The 11,920-nt window shown below is 50.9% G+C and overlaps 1 protein-coding gene across 2 annotated transcripts in view; it reads left to right on the top strand.

Moving 5' to 3' along the window:
- Positions 1 to 3,057: 3,057 nt before the first annotated feature.
- NTN4 (netrin 4) overlaps positions 3,058 to 11,920 on the top strand; it is a 47,828-nt gene continuing 38,965 nt past the window's right edge. Inside the window, exons 1-2 of one of the 2 annotated variants that reach the window (XM_066183404.1) lie at positions 3,058 to 3,128; positions 6,624 to 7,153. In XM_066183404.1, coding sequence (XP_066039501.1) covers positions 3,071 to 3,128; positions 6,624 to 7,153 — 588 coding nt within the window. In that variant the 5' untranslated portion in view covers positions 3,058 to 3,070. Of the gene's footprint in view, positions 3,129 to 3,472; positions 3,968 to 6,623; positions 7,154 to 11,920 lie in introns of those variants that run through there. The other variant, XM_066183405.1, reaches the window with a different exon arrangement.

Genomic DNA, 11,920 nt, shown 5'->3' with positions numbered 1-11,920 from the left:
CTGTTGAGGGAACATCTTCACTCTTTAAAGATTTCTTAAGTACAATTGAGAAATGCATACATACACCAGACAGGAGATCTTCACATTCTGAGCCTTTCCATCTCCCTGTCTACCTACAGCCACACAGCAGGAATCATGGAATCACAGAATGGTTTGGTTGGAAGGGGCCAAATACCATCTAGCATCTACCTTCTGCCATGGGAAGGGATACCTTCCCAAAGCCCAGGTTGTTCAAAGCCCCATCTAACGTGGCCTTGAACACTTCCACTGATGGGGCATCCTCCACTCCTGTAAGCCATTCTGTTCCAGTGCCTCACCATCCTCACAGTGAAAAGTGATGATAAACTATCAAATGACAGCTGTAAACAACTCTTGCTCTTCTTTAACTAGTAGTACAGTGTGAACCCAAAAGCTTATGATCCTGAAGGATTTTGGCAAGGTGAACATCTGCTTCCTTGCAAATATGTGATTTTTCTTCCTCTGGCAACTCAAGAGGCAACACTGACAGACAAAGAAAATAAAACTGTGCTGAAACACCTCTGTGACCTTCTAACCTTCTGGTGAACTCCCAGCAGCCCTGTGAAGCAGCAGACAGCAACACTTACCCTGGAAACATGCCCACAGTTTGTGGCGATGCACAGCTCCCCAAGATGTATTCACTCAGCCACATTTGGCTGCAGGTGTGTGCAGGTCCCATGGAGCCTCCAGGAGCCAGGAAAAGGGTGCAGGAGGATACATGTTTCCCATGGCCTGAGCTGTAGACTGTGAGGCCTCCAACAAGTAAAACAAATTCCTCTAGGAAGAGCAGAGCTTCTAGGCAAGAAAGTGCAACTGTGTTATTTTGGCTTAAGAGGACTGAGGCACATGAGCCAGGCAGCATCTCAAAGGAGTGGGATCATGCTATCAAGCTCTCAAATGTGTGGCTACCTAAGATGACTTCTGGATGTCATCTCTGACATTATCTGGAAATTGTCCTTTATTCTCTCCAGTTTTCTATTCCATTAATCTGTTTCAACAATATCCAACCCCCTGCCTCTGACAATGCTGTGAGTTTGTCCTAAGCACGTGCTCTCTCCCTCTCCTATCCCCGCAATTACACACCCACTGTGTAACCCCTCTCCTCATTTCCATTCACTTGGCACTGCTCGTTCCCTCTTCCAATTTAAGCCTGAGCCTGATTGCACTCTCTCTCTCCAGCTAGTGATAGCACCATTCATCTCCTTCAAAATTTTCGTTCTGCAGTTTTTCAGTCCATATCATCTCCTTCCCCCCTGCCTCAGGGATTTCTTCAGAGTCATCCACTGCTCCTGTCAGTCTCGTCTTCTGCCCCATCAAGAAAATTACTCCTGCTGCTTTATGGACCTCAACCTGCTCTATGCTCCTGATGCCAAATGGGTTGACACAGTAGTATGAGCTCTTGTTCAGGTCCACCCAGACTTATCACCCTACAGCAGACATATCACCTGGCACTGTTGACGCAGAAGGAACTATGAGTTATGAGTTGCAATGGAGATAAATTCCCCACTTGTGGCTTGCACTTTTCACTCCCCAGCCCTGCAGAATGTGACTGCTGCAACCTGTCTGTAACAACACAAACCCCTGTGTGATTCCTTGGCAATACATCGCTGTTTTGAAAGATGCAAGACAGAAAGCCTCTGGAACATCCTTTTCCCCTGTGGCCACTGCTATAAGGAGGCTCAGACATCTAGGAGCAGCCCACACCATGACAGGCTGCAGAAAAAGCCCCTGAGTAGCTCACAAGTAGTCATGGGGACTCAACAGGTGCCTGGGGACTAGGAGTCCCTGCCTAGGCGCTCTCACCTGGAGGGCAGAGAAAACGGCAATGGCAGGGTGAGCAAAATGCTTCCCTGTGGCATGTAACTCAGCACTGAAAAATTAGAAAGATGACAAAGATCAACCTCCCTGTACCTTTTAAGGTAAAGACATAGAGATAACACTGTCCAGTCAGATGATTGTGCACTAAATACCTTTCAGTGAGCATTTTGGTGATGACATAATCATAGCAGCTCAAAATGTGCAGCACTTTTGAAATGCATTACAGGAGGTAGCGTGGTAGTCTTAAGACACTGCCATGCTGCTTTTTAAAACAGAATTGTTCTTAAATTGTCCAAGTTCAAAGTGCAGAGAATGACATGCAACATTTTGTAGTTCTTAGAACATGCTCGCCTCCCAGGTTAGATTCAGGTAAGCAAAAAAAAGAAGTCTGCTCAGAAGCGCTCCACCCTTGCTCTCCTAATGGTTCTTTGCTAAGACCTAAAAAAGTAATGGTCTGCTGGTGAACAGTGGATGTAACTGTGACTTTTCCTATTTTCAGAGCCAAAACCTGCTGTTGCGGTACGGTGACCGGTGCTATCGAACCTATCAGACCAAATAAGAGCTAAGCCATAGATTGCCAATTCCCAGAAAAGAAGGGAAAACCTCTTACGTTTACGTGGCTCCATCGCCCAGATACCAGAGGAGCCGATGAAACAAGGAACGTCTTCAGTTGAGCGACCTGGGGTTACTTGTGGTGAATTAAGTCCCCCGTTTGAAACAGAGCCGGGCCGGAGGAAGGCCGCCTTTTGCACCTTCACTTCACTCTCTGTGCCCCGACAGCGCGTCCGGGCTCGGAAGCCGCAGCCTCCGGGGGGTGGCGAGGCGTAGCGCCCTACCCCGGGGGATCGCGGATCTCTCTCTGTCTCCGGGCACCGGCCCGCCCGCCTCGGGCTGCCGCGGCGGAGCCGCTGGGGCTGCGGGGACGGGATGGGGGGTGTGTAGTGTGTGTGGAGGGGTGCCCTCCGCTGCAGTACCGCGCCTGGCCGCGCACCGGCAACAGCCCCCCGCGGCGCGGCGGCCCCGGCGGGCGGGAGGCCGGGAGGGCAGGGCGGCGGCGGCGGGCGGGGCGGGGCGCGGGGCGGTGCGCGGGCGCTGCGCGGCGGGCGGCGGGCGGCGCGGGGCGGCGCGGTGCGCGGCGGGCGGCGGTGCCGCGCGGGGCGCTGATGCCGCGCGGGGCCGGTCGCGCCGCGGGGCGGCGGGGCGCGCAGGGCGGGCGGCCACGGGGCGCTCGGCCATGGGGCGCGGGATGCGGCTGGCGCTGCTGCTACTGGGCGCCGCCGCCGCCGCTGCAGGTGGGTCGTGACCGGCCGCGCTCGGCGTTCTCCGCGGGCGTGCGAGGTAGATGCGCGCCGCGTGCGCGTGTGCGGGTACGCGCCTGTGCCGGAGCGTCCGCGCCCGTGTGCGCGGGGTGCACGGGCGTGCGCACGCACGGGGAACCGCACGGCCGTGTGCGCGCCGCGCACACACGCGTCGGTCTCTGTACGCACGTGTCCGCACATCCGCGAGTACGTACGCATATATGTGCGCACAGGCCGGGTGCGCGGGTGTCCGCACATGCGGTGCGTGTCGGTACGCGGTGTGCGCGGATGGGTGTGGAAAGGCGCGGGCCGGGATGCGCGTCCCCCCCGCGCCCCGCGCCGCAGACAAAGAGGGGTCCGGCCGCGCCCACCGCGCTGCGCTGCGCGGGGGCGCCCCTGCCCGCGGAGTCTCCGGCGGGTCGGCGAGGCCGGGTGGACTCGGGCCGGGGTTCGGGGGATGCTGCGGAAGCGCGGCCCGGCTGCGGAGCGCTGCGGGCTCCGCAGGCGCTTTGGGCGGGGGTGCCCCGAGTCGTCGGGGTGCGGAGGAGGGTGGGCAGGGTTTTCAAAGCCCCTTCCCGCAGCTCAAACACTTCGCGCTCAGAGCTGCCCGCAGCGGGGTCCCGCAGCAGATAGACTCGGGCATAAACAGTTTGCGTAACGCTTCCTCGGCCGGGTGCAAGCCGAGTGCCAAATTTCTTTTTTAAAAAGAAGAAAAAACTCTGATGGGAAACAAACATTTAATCAGGCACAAGATATAAACGAAACATCACAAGGCTTGTGTTGCTAAAATGCTTAAACAGGAAGCATATGATTTTCCATGGATGTTTTCCCAGGTGAGTCATGGTTTTTGCTGCATGCTCTTACTCATTACTGAAGATCTCAGTCCGGTGGCATGTACAGGACACAGAATGGGAAGATTTAGTTGGGCAGACGAATTAAGTGCAATAAGGAAAAGCACCTTTTCCAGTGCTGTGGCAGAGCGGTTGTGAACTTGTGACTGCCAGCACAGAAATCTCTATGCTCTCAATTTGTCCTTTCACTGAATTCCTGTGGCAGCCAGTGTTACACTAGAAAGCTGTCACTTTTCATAACATGAAGTGCTCTGCATCGGTCATGCAACTCTTTTCCAATTCAAGTGAAAACAAACACCCTTTCAAAGGGAGTTTCCTCTCCCCCCTTTCTGCCCCTGGGACCCACGTCTATGTGCCAGCACCATTTCTCAAATCCTGCTGAAGCCAAGGTCCCTTGCCCCAGATCTGATCCCGGGTGAGGAAGGGACCCTCAATGCCTGGCCCGAAGACAACTGCAGTCAGTGACCGTGCATGACCAGGGCAGGAGCATACCCCGAGCTGGGAGCAATCAAATACTCTCAGCTCCCGGGGTCTGACATGGGATTTTGTAGCCAGCCCCTCGCAGCTGGGCTCAGGCAGAGCCTTTTCCCTGCCCTGGGGCCATCTACGGCAGCCCTAACACCAACTGCAGTCACGGGGGAATCTCCCATTTACCAGGTCCTCCTCCACTGCATTCCTGGAGGCAGCAGTCTAGTGTGCAAAAAAACAAAAGGACTTGATGAACACAAACAGTAATCTCAACCTGTCTGATGGTGCTGACTGAACCCTGCTCTTCCTACCACTTCCCAAATCCTCTTTGCAATCTCACAACCGAGGGAACCGCAGTAAATGTTCATCTGTTTGTGTAGCGGCCAACTGCACTGTGTTACGCGTAGCCAAAGAATCCAGGAAAGCAGCCAAAGACATAAATTAGGCCAACTACTGGCTAACCTAACTGATAATATGATAATAGCACTTAACTTACCTACCCCTCAGGAGAGCTACGTAGTTAATGTTTATACAACGCTTTGGAAGGGATGTTCGGGAGTTTTAAGTGATATTACATTGACCTTACAGTTCAATTTGTTTACTTTTCTGGAGCAAATGTATTCTGCACAGTTACTATAGGTCATCTGCAACACAGCTTTACCAGCACACTGTAGGAAGCTAACTTCACTGAGCATTTCTTGTTCACTGAAAATTTCCCAAGACTGCTTACCCAATGAACTCCAGAGACTGGATTCAGAAGTGCCTTGTACTGGGTGCATAGCAAGCAGTGGTCCACAGCTGTTCTGAGGAAACACTATAGAAAGCGCATATAGAGCTTTGGTGGTAAAAATAGGTTTTTATCCAGGTACTTCTTGAGGAGTGGAAGAAGTGGGGGATGTTGTCAGGCTTCGACGGCTTAGCATTGCTAGTGCATAATATAGCTTAATTGCAACTATGACACTGTAGGCAAAAGCTGAATAAGCCCCAGATAAAAGATTTATTGGATGCTAAACTGAAATGACCTTCAGACATAATAAAAATGCCAAGAAGAAGACATTAATTGGTGCACAAAGCTGACTCTGTATGACTGGCCTGATGATAAAGAAGACATTATGCACCTCAGATGCTTTGACCTGCACACAGCCTAGTCAACAGAGATTTTTTTTTTATGTTAAACAATTCACCAAATACCACTTTCTCCTACTCTTGCATGAGTTAATAAAAAGTTGGAGAGCCCCTAATCAAGCGTTCCTGCACCGAGAGTTACACTGATTACATGTGAGAGTTACATGGTTTCACAGTAAAGCCCAGGGTGATTTTATTTTTCTTTGACTCTATATCTGTGGATTTTAAAATTGACAGGACTTCCAGAAAAGCTTGAACAAAAACCACAGAGCCTCAGCTGTGCGGCAGCTTGCCAGCATAATTTCAACCAAAACTTTTTTTTTTTCCTTCCCTTTACACACACCAGCAAGAGCCTTTCTAAACCTAAGCGGTGCGACAATTAAACACTGATGTCAGCAGCAGCTTCTGATTGTGGAAAGATTTGGGGTAGGCATGGAGTGGTGGGAAAGAGGGTGAAGCCTTGAGGTCATTGCTGGCAGGTGACATTCCTGTGGGTTCCCACACCGCCAGCCCCTGATGTGCTGCACGGTGGGCTGGGTTGCAGCAGTGCTGTCCCCCATGGCAGTCTCCTGGCCCCGTGGCAGCATGCTGCCTTGGCGGCAGTTTGCCTTTCTTCTGCTTTTCCCCACGTCCCCAGGGCCGCCTGGATCCCCTTGGAGGCCTCGGGGCATGGGTGTCGTGGCCCTGAAGCCTCAGCCCTGCTCTGGTCCCCCAGGGTGGGAGGGCAGGGTGTACTCATCTCTCTCCCCCTCTGCTGCCTACTCTGCATCTCCTGGTAGGTAGGGATTTTTCCCAAGTGCAGGGAAACCCTGAAAGGTTTGGGAGCGGGATTTTTTTGCTTTTATAGGCGCACTGAACTCCACAGAGGGGAGGGCTGAGCAGCAGTGCCACGCTGTGCCACAGCCCCTCCAGGGCTCGGTGGGTACCGGCGGCACACGGCTTCGGCAGGGGCAGCATCCCGCGTGCCGCGGGACGTGTCTGCTCCGACGGGGTGAGGTGCTGCCGCCTCAGGAGCCGCCTTCAGCCCCCGCTCTCTGCCCCGCAGGTCTGGGCGGCGTGGCGGCGGCCAGCAGTCCCTGCAAGAAGGCCTGCAACCCTCGGATGGGCAACCTGGCGCACGGGCGGGCGCTGCGCACCGAGACGTCCTGCGGCCGGCACGCCGCCGAACCCTTCTGCAGCTACAGCGAGGACGAGCAGCGGCGCTGCCGGCGCCCGTCGTGCGGCCGCTGCAGCGGGGCCCAGGCGGGGCTGGCGCACCCCCCCGCCGCCATGGCAGACTCCCCGTTCCGCCTGCCCCGCACCTGGTGGCAGGCGGCCCAGGATGCCCCCCGCGAGACCATCCGCCTGGACCTGGAAGCCGCCTTCTACTTCACTCACTTGATTATGGTCTTCAAGTCGCCCAGGCCGGCTGCCATGGTGCTGGAGCGTTCCCAGGACTTCGGCGAGACGTGGAAGCCTTACAAATACTTTGCTGCTAACTGTTCGGCCACCTTCGGGCTGGAGGATGATGTGAGGCAGAGAGGAGCCATTTGCACTTCCAGATATTCGAGCCCCTTCCCCTGCACTGGAGGAGAGGTAAGTCTGCCCGGGATGGGACAAGAAAGCTCCTACTCCAGCTCCCTTTCTCTCTGCAATCTCTGCACCCGTGTTTACGCTTCATATTTCACTGCACCAGCATCTCTTGTCGCACGTATTTCACAAGGTAGGTTAACGTAATTCATTCCTAGGTGATGCAAGCACCGCCCTACCTCTTGCTTTGCTGCGTTCGTAGTCCCTCTCTTTTCCAAAAAATTCCTTTCCTTTCGCCTGGTGAACCCCGCTACACAACTGCAACTTAGGCACGTGCTGCTAATTCCTCAGGAATGCCAAAGAGAACGTCACTCTAGACAGCTGTCTCCGCATCTTGCAGTCATGTGGTTTAAGGTGAATCAAATCAGTCTGACCAAAATGTAACTATGTTAAAATTAGTAGTCACCAGATGGACTTTTAATAGTGACTGCCTTCAATGAGAAGTAGGCGTGTAACCAAAGTAGCTGCTCACCACATACTGAAGTATGGTTCCCATAAACCAGGTTAGCCAGGTAATTTTAGAACTTACACCTTCTCTTCTTTTTTCCTGTGCACACTTATGTGAAAAAAACTTGAAGAAAAGGAAGAAAGACATATTTGCTAAGAAGAAAAATACACATGAAAGTCGGACGATGATCAGAAACAGCAGATAACAAGTGGTGCATTTGGAGGCACTCCCAATAATACTCTTCCCAATGTACAATTGTGTCCTCCAGTGCTGGGGAGCTTCCCCTGGGAGCTGTGGCCATGGGGCCGCCCTCCTGTGTCCCCCCACCCGTGGGGTCGCGTCTCCGCTGACCAGCTCTGGACTTTAAAGGCTGCTCCCTCTAGTGGCCTAATTTAATGAAATTGCCTGAAAGCTTAATCAAAATTTCCCGCTGGACGAACACAGAGAAAGGATAAAATCTGGTTAGTGAATCGGGAGATCACTTACAGCATTCTAGTGTCTGCTGAGAATTGGTTTTGAGGTGAAAGTGCAATCCTTGAAGGTCAGCATTCACGTTAAGAAAAATCATGTATTCAGACCCCTTTACAATCATTTGTGGTTACCTCCAGCCATGCTCTGGCTAGGAAGCCGCTCTCTGCAGAAGTATTGAGAGCTGTTTGTTCTCTAAAGTGCATCTGTTAGCTGTGTCTCAGGAGGCAGCCAGTGTCTTGCTCTAGGAGAAGCTGTTCCATGCGCTCATCAGCTGAGAAACGAGGATCTCCAGACCCGTCAGACAGACCCAGGGTGACTATTCCATTACATTTTAAATCAAGTGGCTGGTGAGAAAATGTGCTATCTTTATTTTCCTGACAGCCTTTGCTTGTGCCCCTGAAAAGCTGCCTAAACTTCCTTTCAGAGTGCAATATAGGGGCTTACAAGAAAGGTGGGAAAAGACTTTTCAACACAGCCTTTTCTGACAGGACAAGAGGCAACAGATTTATATTGAAATTGATTTAGATTGGAAATAAGACATTCTTTGATTATGAGGGTCATGAGGCACTGAAACAGGTTGCCCAGAGAAGCTGGCGATGGCTCATCCCTGGAAGTGTTGAAGGCCAGGTTGGATGGAGCTTTGAGCAAGCTGCTCTATTGAAATATGTCCCTACCCATGGCAGGGATGTTGGACTCGATTTCATCTTTGAAGGTCTTTTCCCAGCCAAATAATTTCTGTGGTTCTGAATCAGGGCTAACTACAGAGTAAGACCTACAAAAGGAAGGATGTATGTACACCAGTGGGAATTTCTCAGGCCCTCAGTACTTGTGTCCAACCACCTGAATCATAAAGTTATGCCAGCCTGTGATGGAGGGCAGGGAGAAATCCACAGCTCTTAGGCCAGCCAGTGGGACTTCTCTTGGGTATATGACTTGTGTGCTCCTTTTTTAGCTTTCCAGGGATTTTTACTCAGGGATGAGAAAGCCAGGGCATCCTACTAGGCAGTATTTGCCTCACTGGTATTGGGTCCTGTGTTGCACCATCCTGGTGCAGTTTTCATTGTGGTCACTGCCCACCAGGATGTGCTGTCCCTGTACACAGGATGGTGTCTGTGTCTGGAGAGAACCTATACAAATCCTGTCCTTGGACAGACTCCTCTCTGGTATAGTGCAATGTGGGGACAGTACAATCAAGGTCTTGTGTGTAGAAACCAGTGCCTGTCTCAAGAAGAAAAGTAATTTGGTGGTGTTTGATGCATCTGCAGTAGCATGCTGCAAAGCGAGGCTATGTACTGAGCATGCTCTTGTGGGACCTCTTCTTTTGGCATCACTTTAGTCTGTGTTATTGCAAAGAAGCTATGAAAGTCAAGAGCATTTAATTGTTCCAAGTTTTAAACAAATATTGCATCCAAGGAGCTGGAGCATAGAAGATTTTGTTCACATGGTACACTTCAGTTCCTGCACTTAAACACCACTTCTTACCTGCAAAGTAATAGCAGCAGGTCTCCAGATGGCAAGCCTGCATGCTTAGCAAATATCACATTTAATTTACTACAGTGTGCCGCATTCCAGCAATTACTAGTAGCTGCCAATAGCAACATGTATCTGACCTAAAGAAACATCAGAGTTTTGTGTTCTGTTTGGAGTTATGTTGTGCTTTACTCCCACTTTGGTAGCACCTAATTTCAGACATATGGAAACAGTAATTTTGCTTGAAACAGTGGTTTCAAATATGCAGTCATCCAACATGTCAGCGTCTGAAGGGTATTACTCATTACTCTGAAGGGTATTACTCATTTTCTTTAAAGCACAGCCACAGATTATGTGAGTGCCACTGGATTTCTTTTTTAACTTTTTAGATTTTTTTAAGCTGTGATGCAACAACTGTAACCCCTGATCCAAACCATGTGTCACACTGTCTGTATACTGCTTTCTCACACTTCAGACATGTCAACGCCACTTGTGCATTTCTGGGCACAGCGTTAAGGGCTTACAGGATTTTGCAGGATGCTGGGGTCTCTCTACATGCTGTTGGCAGCTCACTCACGACTGTCTATCCCCTTAGATGAGTAGTTTGTCTCACGTGAGGCCTCAGGTGATGGTGACTCACCTCAAGTATCACTGGAGTTTGGCACAGACCTATGGCTTGTTGGGCTGGTGGTTTCTGGTTTTACCCTCTGTAAAGAACAGGCAGTGCTGATCCACCTGCATGTGTGCTGATGGTTATGGTGCCAGCAAGCCCCGATTCAAGGCAGCAGTATGCAGAACCCCACAGCACTCAGGGGCTTAGGGGCTTTTTTCGCTGTATCACCTGTCTTAATTTGGGTCAAAGGTGTATCTGCTTCCCTTTTTATTAAAAAGAAATATCAGGCGTTTTGCATTCTGCCCTCATCATCATGAGTCATTCCTTAGATGCCTACTTCAATTCTTATGACAAAAATCCTCCCTCATCAGAATTTGCCATGTTGCTGTTCTTGAGGAGATTTATGATAGTGTAGAAAACAAGCTGACAAGCCTCTAGGTTCATTTCAAAGACCCAGGCCTCAGAAATGCTGAAATGGCTCTGGGACATGCCTTTCATCCTTCTGTAGCAGTGTGGCTCTGGGCTTGCCTTTGCAGTGGTGGGACTGGGGTGCTGAAGAGCACTGGGGGAGCGATACTTTTGGAAGGCGGCACCACACTGCAGTCACCTCAACTGGGTGCCACCTCAGCAGTGGGAACCGGATGAGGTAATTAGGTCACACACCATGTGTGACACTTGGATGGTCTATTGATGGGCAGAATCCCCTCATCAGGGACTTGGCAGGTCCCTGCTCTTCTTTGCTACCTGTCCCTAATGCTGCAAGTCCATCGGACATGGTTATCTCTGATGTGGATGCGGCTCCAGCCTGAGGCAGGCAAGAGATGGAGGATCAACAACAGCCCAGTGGTGTGAGTAGGAAGGAAAGGACAAATTTAGGCAGAACTGCCAAGCAAAGAGCTTGGAAGCTGTACTGATATCAGGAACACTGCACTTAAATTCCCTGGGTTTGATCTAAATGGTTTTCTTGGTGGAAGTAAGCCTGAGTTCAGAGGTCAGCATGTGGCCAGAGACCTCAGGGGATCTGCTGAGCTGAGCCCATACCAGGGCAGCCTGGCTGCAGTCTGACCTCGTACAAAGAAGAGCCACTGTTTCAACAACCAAAGTAGTCAGTGATTTCTCTGCAGGTATACAGAAGCCAAACAAACCAACTGAGCCTCTCCTCAGTAGGGAACAGGAAAGGAGGCAGAAAGTGGGTACCCACCTCCTGCCCTGGCATCCCAACCTTGGTACAGCCAACCTGGGTTTCCAGCTAGCTTCAAGCATCTGCCTGTTTGAGGAGCTGGATTTGCAACATTGTGAAGGGAACACATTCCCTTGCAGGGAATAATTTCAAATCAGCTGCATGCAGTGAGGTCATTGTAGACTTCCCCTCTCTTATATAGTGCATTAATTGTTTCACAACAGCAGTTTGTTAGCATAGGCAGAAACCTCTAAATGTTAGCCTTGCATCCACCAGTGTTTTAAGAGAAAGGCTATGGCCAAGTTTTAGCCTGAATCATACAAAAGTGCTACAAGTGCTGAGTATTTTTAGTTTTTCAGGGTGTAACCCTTCAGCCACGTTATTGCAAGGGAAATCAGAACTGGATTCACCAGCCAAACACAATCTGATCTAAGTAAACAAGATGCAGAAATAAACTCTTTCAGCTTCATGCTCAGACAGGAATACTAATTTTACTAGTATGCATAAAAGGCTATCTTCCCTCCCATAGTTCAGATCATATTAAAATTTCCTTTTCAACACACTAATCTTAAAATTATCCTTGGCTAGGGA

This window comes from Chamaea fasciata, unplaced genomic scaffold (genome assembly GCF_029207755.1).
Source record: "Chamaea fasciata isolate MVZ Bird 193981 ecotype frontalis unplaced genomic scaffold, bChaFas1.0.hap1 SCAF_5, whole genome shotgun sequence".
Lineage (NCBI taxonomy): Eukaryota > Metazoa > Chordata > Aves > Passeriformes > Sylviidae > Chamaea > Chamaea fasciata.
The sequence above is the reverse complement of the archived record's forward strand: the minus strand, read 5'-3'. Positions and strand labels throughout refer to the sequence as shown.